Source organism: Suricata suricatta, chromosome 17 (genome assembly GCF_006229205.1).
Source record: "Suricata suricatta isolate VVHF042 chromosome 17, meerkat_22Aug2017_6uvM2_HiC, whole genome shotgun sequence".
NCBI classification, from domain to species: domain Eukaryota; kingdom Metazoa; phylum Chordata; class Mammalia; order Carnivora; family Herpestidae; genus Suricata; species Suricata suricatta.
Window position 1 is genome coordinate 547251 of NC_043716.1, and position 8147 is coordinate 555397.

An 8147-nucleotide genomic window follows, 5' to 3' on the forward strand; every position below is an offset into this window, starting at 1 on the left:
TCAGGGGTCACAAATCGGTACTTCCAGGATTGGTCTGCTCTACAGATATATTTTTTGTTTTTATGCCTTTCAGTTCTTGCCCAAAGAGGTTACTTCAAAGACAAAGCTTTTGTTAATTATCTTAAGTACTTGCTTTACTGGAAAGAACCAGAATATGCCAAGTATCTAAAGTAAGTTTAATTTTTACAGTCCTAAATATGTGTATAGTGTATTATATTCCAAGATATGACATTTAACAGATTTATAGTTTCACATTAGAAAAAATATATTTTGAACCCTCCACTCCTTTCGTTGCCTCCGCCTTCTCTTTGAGTTCTATTACTTCACAAGCTCACTGCTCATCCTGCTTCTCTTACCCTCCTCCCGTGTTTTCCCCGCCTCCAAGCCAAACAAAGCAAAGTAATTTTCTACACAGAAGCCAACTGGATCTTTCAGAAATGTTACAGCGTGATACTTAGTTGCTTAGAACCTGTCAGTGTCTTTCCATTGATGCAGAACAGGATCTCTTCTCTTTTCTTGGGCTCAGGCTCTGTGTGACCTGTCTCCTACCACTCACCCCAGCTCTCCCTCCGCATTCCTGACCCGAGTGAACCCACAGTCTATAAATGCGGTGGTCGTCAGCTGAAAATTAAGGAACACAGGGCACGTATCAGGAAGATTTTCTGGAGCAGGGGACCTTACCTTTCTCTTACTATGGCCACGCTTCAGTACCGTGCGCTTGGTTCCAGAAAACTGCAAGATGGTATGCGCTGCAGTAAAGTGAGCCAAGTGAAGTGCTCGGTTTCCCAGTGCATTTAAAGCTTGTGTTCACACAATACTGCAGGCTAGTAAATGTGCAATAGTGTTAAGTAAAAAAAAAAAAAAAGGATCTCTTACTAAAAAAATATTGTTAAATGACATTAACCATCACCTGAGCTTCTAAGCGAGGTCGTGATTACAGATCACCATAACAAATATAAGAGCACTGAGAAGTTTAAAATGTGAGAATTATCCAAATGCGACCCAGGGACAGGTGAGCAAATGCTGTTGGAAAACTGGTGCGGACAGACGGCTTGATGAAGGGTTGCCTCAAATGTTCGGTTTGTAAAAGGGAAAAAAAACCGGTGTGTCTGTAGCGAGCACCTGTCTTCACAGGACCGTATGCGCAGGCTCTGTGTTCATTGAAACCTTGAACTCAGATCTCTTCTTTATCTTAACTAGGTAGTCAGAGAGCAGTAGTGAAACTTGTCTTTTTTTAAAAATACATTTGAGAGGAAAATGATTCAAACTTGTCCTTTACCCAAGTCACTTTTTTGATCTGTGTCTGGTAACAACCGATTCCTGACCCCACATCTCTCTGCCTCAGGACCCCTCTGTTCCCTTACTGGGAGGAAACTTATTTTATATAATCAGAGAGAAGGCTTTGTTAGATGGCATGTGTACACAGACTTGGAGACTCCGTGTGCACACAGGGCCACAGGCATGGGGAGTTCCATGTCACCCCCACCGTTGCTGGAAAGGCTGTCTACACTCTGGAGCTCCAGTCCCAGTGAGCACCTGCTGCTCCCTTTGCGGACGGCTAGTCCCATTGCTGGCTGGATGCTGGGACGTCCTTCCTTTTTTTTTTTCTTTTTAATTTTTTTTTTATGTTTTTTTATTTATTTTTGAGAGAGAGAGATAGCATGAGTAGGGGAGGGTCAGAGAGAGAAGGAGACACAGAATCCGAAGAAGGCTCCAGGCTCTGAGCTAGCTTTCAGCACAGAGCCCAGCATGGGGCTCGAACCCACGAACTGTGAGATCATGACCCGACCCACTGAGCCACCCAGCGCCCCGGGACATCCATCCTTACGTTGGGGTATAAGAGCCGGTGTGCAGCTCCAGCCCACGTCTCCAGTTTTGTCCCTGCATTAATCCAGAACCGATGCTGGCATTCCAGAGAGGTTGCAAGGTAACCCCCGTGGGCATGTCACTCAGTCTGCGCAAGGCTTTTGTTCGAGAGCTGCTGACCCCTAAAGGTCGGAGACTTCCCAGTAATAACTCCGACCTCAGGTGCTCCTTCGGCCGGAGGGCCCTGTAACCCCAGGCTGTCACTCTCCGCCAGGAATCGGACCCCAGCACCGCGTGTCCTGCTTCCCTGGTGGCTGCCACCTGCACCTGTGACGTAGCTCTTACCCGTGTGTCCCCAGCCGCCCTCAGCCATTTCTCACGTACCCTCCACTGTTCAGCCAGGACTGCACGCAAGCCTGGGTGAAGGTGCAAGGTCTGGCAGTGCCCCGGGTCCCGGGAGTGTCTGCCGCCGTGGGTCTGGGGGCCGTCTGTGAGAGGGTTCCAGGGGTGTGCGGGCGGGGCCGGTGTGTCCGTGTGTCAGGCTGCAGGCAGGGGCCAGGTGCACTGCTTCGCGTGGACGTTACACTTGGCTAAGAGCCGCTGTCACTGTCTGCTGGGCGGGGGGGGAGGGCGGGGTTCACCTGCCGACGTGCTGAGAGCTTCCTGTCAGCTCCAGCCCCTCGGTTCTTATTTTCATCAGTGCTGTTAACTGAGTTCTCCATTTATGTCTTACAGACTTTTCAAAAATCTAAATGTGCAGCTTTCCTTTTGTACCTCTTACTTCCTCCTGTTGGTTAATGCTCGAATTGTAGCCTGTCAAAATATTTACTCCAAGTTGTCTTTTACAAGTTTGAGAAATGATCCCTGCATGTCTTAAGTTCCATTTATTGGCTACATGCCGCTTGAGACCATTCTCTTGGTTGTCATGAGAGATTCCAGGTGCGGAGGCTGACCCTGACCGAGGCCGAGACCCTTCTCCAGGGGCAGCCAGCTGGTGCGCGGCGGTGCTGGTATTCAACACCCGCTCCCTCAGCGCTCCGGTGCCCTCACACCCGCTCCGTCTCGGCCCGGTGCCCTCACACCCGCTCCCTCAGCGCTCCGGTGCCCTCACACCCGCTCCCTCTCGGCCCGGTGCCTGCACGAAGGCACGACGCGGAAGGAGGCTGGTGGGAGCGGCCCATCCAGGCCCGGCTCCTGCAGCTCCAGGCAGCCGGATCTGTCCAGGGCGATAGCCTGCCATTATTCTCTTGGAAGGACCGAATTGGTGTTGGGCACTGCCCCCAGACCAGCAGCACTGCTGTCACTTGGGAGCCTATTAGGGACACAGAGCTCAGGCCCCACGTCAGACCTACTAAGTCAGAAGCCGCGTGTAGGAAGTGATTCGCGTGCACATCAGGATGTGAGGCGCGCTCCCACGCTGTGCTGTTCTTCCGTCCCGTCTCTGCCACTGGCCAACTCTGGCTCTCAGCTCTCTGTATAGTTCAGTGTTTTTTAATGGGCTCAGGTTTTATGTCTTTTCTATTTGAAATAATTTCACTTAGGAGATAGCCGCAAAAATTGTAAAGAGAATTCCTATATGTATTTTCACCCAGATATTCTAAATGTTAACATTTTCTTAACCACAGGACGTGATCAAAATCTGAACACTAACATTATGATGTACTCTGCAGACTTGATTCTGATTTTGTCCACTGTCTCATTAACGCGCTGCATCTGGGACAGTGTCCATTCTAGGCTCCCGTGCTGTGTTTTGTCTTTGTGTCTTCTTAGTCTTTAATCTTGAGTTTCTTGGTCCTTTCCCCTGGACTGCCCCCTACCGCCCCGTGACTGGAACCCAGAAGTGATTCTGTAAACTTGGCATATCCCATCGGGAGTCCTAGGAAGTCAGTTTGACCTGCTGCTGGTGATATTAATTTTGGTCACTTGGTTGAGGCCTTGACTGCCAGGTTTTAGCACAGCAAGTTCCTAGTTCTCCTTTCGTATTTAATAAGTGTCTTGTGAGGAAATACTTTGAGACCATGTAAATACTTTGTTTCATGTCCTACTTTCACCCACTAACTTTAGCACCTACTGATACCTGTCTGAAACAATCTTACTGTGATTTTCTATTTGTCATTCTTCCTACATTTATTAGTTGTGATTTAGATGTCAGGAAGAATCGTCCCTTTATTCCTTATTATTCATTTAAAAGAGTTACATCAACATGGACTCTTAGATTCTTATTTTTATTTTTTGTATTATACTTGTGTTTTCTTGTAATTGTTCCAAGTATGGTCACTAGGAGCCCCCTTCGGATTGGTTCCTGAGTTTTGTGGAAACTTTCTTTCTGGTACTGCATAATATTCCAGGTTCGCTTCGTACTTTCCCAGGCTTAGCCCTGGAATTGGCCATTTTGCCAAGGACCCTGGAAAATGGTATTTTGAATCTGTGATCTGGGCGCTGAGTATGCTTGTTGGTGCATTGTCATTGCTGCTAAGCCCTCTGAGGACACACAGCTAAGAAGCTGTGTCTGTGTGTACACACGTCTACTTCCAATCTTTGTTTCTGTGTCTCTATATTAAAAGTCGGGAGTTCATGCTGACGGTTCCAGCTGCGGCTCCCAACGCAGGGTCTGGCTCCCCCCCGGCCTTGTGTGTAACAACTTTCCTAACAGTGAGAAATTTGGCTCTTTATCTACAGTGGGTTTACCTACTCAGTTGCTCAATCAGAGTACGTGGGAAATAATTCCAGAATGGTTACATCCCAGTGGAAAACCACAGTACAGTACTTGTACCTAGTTCTTTCTGAAATGGACTCAGTTTTGAATAAAAGCTGTCTTTATCACTACTGATGGCAAACCGGTAGTTACCAGTGATAAACAGATGCTTACTAAAATGAGAAGTGTTTGTGGCCCCCACCGTGGGCACCGCCGCGGAACTGCGGGGCTGCCCCGAAGTCTGACCCTGCGGCTCCTGCGGGGTGTAGGGGAGGTTATTCAGTCTTTCTGAATTTAAGATTTTTCCCTTTCGAAACTTTTGTTTCCTGCTGACGTTTGACCACTGGCTTCTCTGCAGAAGCAGGAAAAAGCTGTACTACCAAAGTGAGCGAGTATTCTAGAAATGGTAGCCTCCAAGGTCCGTTTTGACAGAGAAACGGAGTCGGAGCTCGGAGAGCTAACGTGTGCGCTTGCGCGCAGGTACCCGCAGTGTCTGCACATGCTCGAGCTGCTGCAGTACGAGCACTTCCGCAAGGAGCTGGTGAGCGCACAGTGCGCCAAGTTCATCGACGAGCAGCAGATCCTGCACTGGCAGCACTACTCCCGGAAGCGGATGCGCCTCCAGCAGGCCCTGGCGGAGCAGCAGCAGCAGAACCACGCGGCGGGCAAGTGAGAGGCCGCCCCGGCGCCTCCTGACGCGGGGCCCCCTGCGGGGGGCGGCGCCCAGAACTGGAGCGGGCCCTGTGGTCCAACTCACTTTTTATTGTTAATAGGTCACTTCTGTCCAACCAGAATTATTCTCCTGTGGATTTGTAAGTTATTATTAGTACTTAACCAACTGAATAAAAACAGATCAGGTGCTTTAAATCAGTATAAGGAGTCGATGGGGGATGGGGCAGGGGGAGGGCCACCAAATGTCCCAAACTCTGCAAGTCCGTCTCCTTCCATCTTAAGGGATCGGCTACCCTACCCCTCTATCTACAGAGTGAGGGGAATCGAGTGCATGATTTGTCTAAATTAGGGAGCCGGCACTGCAGGAAGGCTTAAATAAACTCTGCCCAAAAGGACTTTCCCGTATCCCCGCTTGCTTTGCAAGAGGGCTTAAAGGAACGGTCGGTGTGTCGCAGGCCTAGTGAGGGCACGGAGAAGATCGGGGACTAACTTCTCACTGGACCCTTGACTTTGGACTAGGATAAAGATGAGGAGCCTCAGACACTTGTGCTCATGCAGCACAGCTCCTGTTTCCATGACCCGCAGGGCAGCCCGGGGCCGCGGTACCTGCTTTGTCCTGCTCTCATTCCCCTGGCAGCACCAGCGCCTCCATGAAGGCTGAGACTGAGGTTCAGACAGGTTAGAGCTTGTCTGCGGTGGTGACCGATGTGACTGACGCGGGGCCGGGGCTCTTGCCACAGTTAGGTGACATGGTCTCTGACCTGCCCGAGCAGGAAAGCATCTCCAGGCGGGAAGCGGCCTGCGGCGAGCGGAGGCGGGGCGCGCGGAGGCGGGGCGAGGGGCGCCGGGCTCTCCGCGCGATCGGCCGGCTGTCTGGCTGTGGGACGTTGCTCCAAAGCCAAACGCGGTGCTTCAGGAACCATTCTTTGTAAATGTGTGGCAGTCACAGTAAAAGATCCTAACTCCCTTCAAGATGTGGAATTTGTATGCGTAGGGACATTTAGATATTTTGTCACCTCCAATAATGCATTCCCTTGTGCTATGACTGTCACTCCTCAAAACTAATTTTACCGATATCTTAGAAATTCCCAAGCATTACAGGCAAACTGAGGGTTCGTGAGCATCTTAATGGCACTGTTAGACGTAAACCAGTTTTTATACCATCATTCATTTATTTATTGCTAACATGAACTCAAAACAAGTATGCAGTTGCTTTTATACCAGAGCAAATCAGGAAATCAAGACACAATTGCCATCAACAACTCTTATTAATCTTCAGAGAACAACATCTCCACGAGGTTGGCCTGGAGACACTCGGATTCCACCAGTTTTTGAGGCTGTAAGAGAACAGTCTAATCTTAACCCACAGCCACAACGTCACTGGGAAGGGATGGAGTTCTGCCTTGAGTTAACACCAAGCTTACAGTGCAGAAACTATGCTATTCAAAGACCATCATCAGTTATAAACAGTCTTACGAAATAGGTCAACTATGTGCCTTGAGGCAAATCATTAAAATACTTGGCTCCGTGGACAAAGCAAGAGACCGCGCCCAGCACACTGCCTTCCGCCCGGCTCGGTAACTTACACTCCCAGGGCGACGGCTCACCTACCGGCGTGGCCTTGCCTTTTAACTAGAATCTGAACTAAGGAGAGAACCACCACTGATGCTAGCGTCTTCAGAAATTTTGTTAACCAACTTTCTTGAGCAGTGCTTAGAGAATTTTAAGACAGTGGCTTTTACAAAACATGGAAAAGACCTCTAATACTTAGAATCTGGCATTGCTAATAGTTTATTGGGATTCGCCGTAGGGCCGGACAGCCAAGTTGTAAGGTTTTAATAGAGCCCCAGTGATATTTGGGATGAAATGTCAAGATCTTTTCAAATTTGAACCCAGAGGTGATGGGGTGAGTCGTCACCCCACAATGGCAGACACTTACTGTTCCGTACTTAAGGAGTGTAGGCACTGCAGTTAGTTTCAGGTTTTTTCTGAAGTCGTTATTTGGATCTTTCCAACTGTTTTGAAGAGAAAAAGTGACCATGGATAACATTTACTTGCTTTCTCACCATTTACTTAATATTTGATGGATTCCTACATTTAGTCTTTCAGGGATCACTGGTTTTGTTGTAAATGCTTAAAAAAGCTTGAGGGCTACAACTTTAATAGCTTCTGATCGCTGAACTTGCCGGACCTTGCACCCAAGCCCACCGACCCTCAGTCCCCCGCCCCAGGCCCTTCCCGCCTAGCGCGCGAGTCTAGCGCGTCTATGCCAGGAGGGTACGCGCGCGGGCACTTACTAAGGTTTCTCTCCCACTTGGCAGTAGATGAACACACACCCTTCACTGACGTGCTTCAGCCCCTCTCGCACGACTGGTTCAGCTTTTTTAAAAAAAAGTTGATATCAAATAATTAGTCATGGGCTCTAGAATCCTGCATCGAGAAAAAGCATCCCTCCCCTCGCCCCTCCGCCTTCGCAAATCCTCAGACTTTAACTGACGTTGACCTGAAAACCACTTTAAGGCTGAGGGCCAAGTCAGAGTGCAGATCGGACGCTGCGGGGCGTTCTCCGCTGACTCGGCGGACGACCGGCTCGCCTGTCCCGGACACGCGAAGCGTACCGGGGACGGAACAGGTGTTCGGGGGCCGGATGCCCACAGTATCCGGGTCGAGCGGCGGGGAAGGCCCGGCGAGCCCCCTCGTCTGGCTCTCGCTTCCCTCCCGGGCCGCGGCCCCCAACTCCCCCGCCTCTCACCCTGCACGCAGTCGGGGCACCAGCTCTTCCCGCCGGCATCCTTGGAACCGGTAAAGTAGGCGAAGATGGTCTTGCCGTGGTGCTGCTCCACCGCCCGGCTGAACTCCTCGAAGCCGGACACGCTCACCACCTCGTAGCCGGCCATCGGGAGGGCGCGACGCGTACCGCGGGCTGGGTCTCCGGGAGGCGCGGCCGCTTCCGGGCGGCCGGCCGGCCGGGCTC

General features: G+C 50.3%; 2 protein-coding genes across 2 annotated transcripts in view; one reads left to right on the plus strand and one right to left on the minus strand.

The window, feature by feature from the left end:
• The window catches only part of MED31 (mediator complex subunit 31), an 11995-nt gene extending 6624 nt beyond the window's left edge, over nt 1–5371 (plus strand). The window contains exons 3-4 of the mRNA XM_029928764.1: nt 5–170; nt 4982–5371. Coding sequence (XP_029784624.1) covers nt 5–170; nt 4982–5174 — 359 coding nt within the window. The 3' untranslated portion in view covers nt 5175–5371. The remainder of the gene's footprint in view (nt 1–4; nt 171–4981) is intronic.
• A 950-nt stretch (nt 5372–6321) lies between these two features.
• Nucleotides 6322–8141, minus strand: TXNDC17 (thioredoxin domain containing 17). The gene is made up of 4 exons (XM_029928131.1): nt 7926–8141; nt 7471–7552; nt 7113–7188; nt 6322–6510 (listed from the first exon to the last, which is right to left on the minus strand). The coding sequence occupies exons 1-4, from the start codon at nt 8068–8070 to the stop codon at nt 6442–6444; spliced, it is 372 nt and encodes a 123-aa protein (XP_029783991.1). The 5' UTR covers nt 8071–8141; the 3' UTR covers nt 6322–6441.
• Nucleotides 8142–8147: the final 6 nt, after the last annotated feature.

Coding starts and splice junctions, on each gene's coding strand:
- TXNDC17 (XM_029928131.1), bottom strand. CDS start 8,070: ATGGCCGGCTACGAGGTGGTGAGCGTGTCCGGCTTCGAGGAGTTCAGC. Junction 7,189..7,470: donor CAAGTGGGAGAGAAACCTTA/GTAAGTGCCCGC, acceptor TCTTCAAAACAG/TTGGAAAGATCCAAATAACG. Junction 6,511..7,112: donor CACTCCTTAAGTACGGAACA/GTAAGTGTCTGC, acceptor GTTCTCTTACAG/CCTCAAAAACTGGTGGAATC.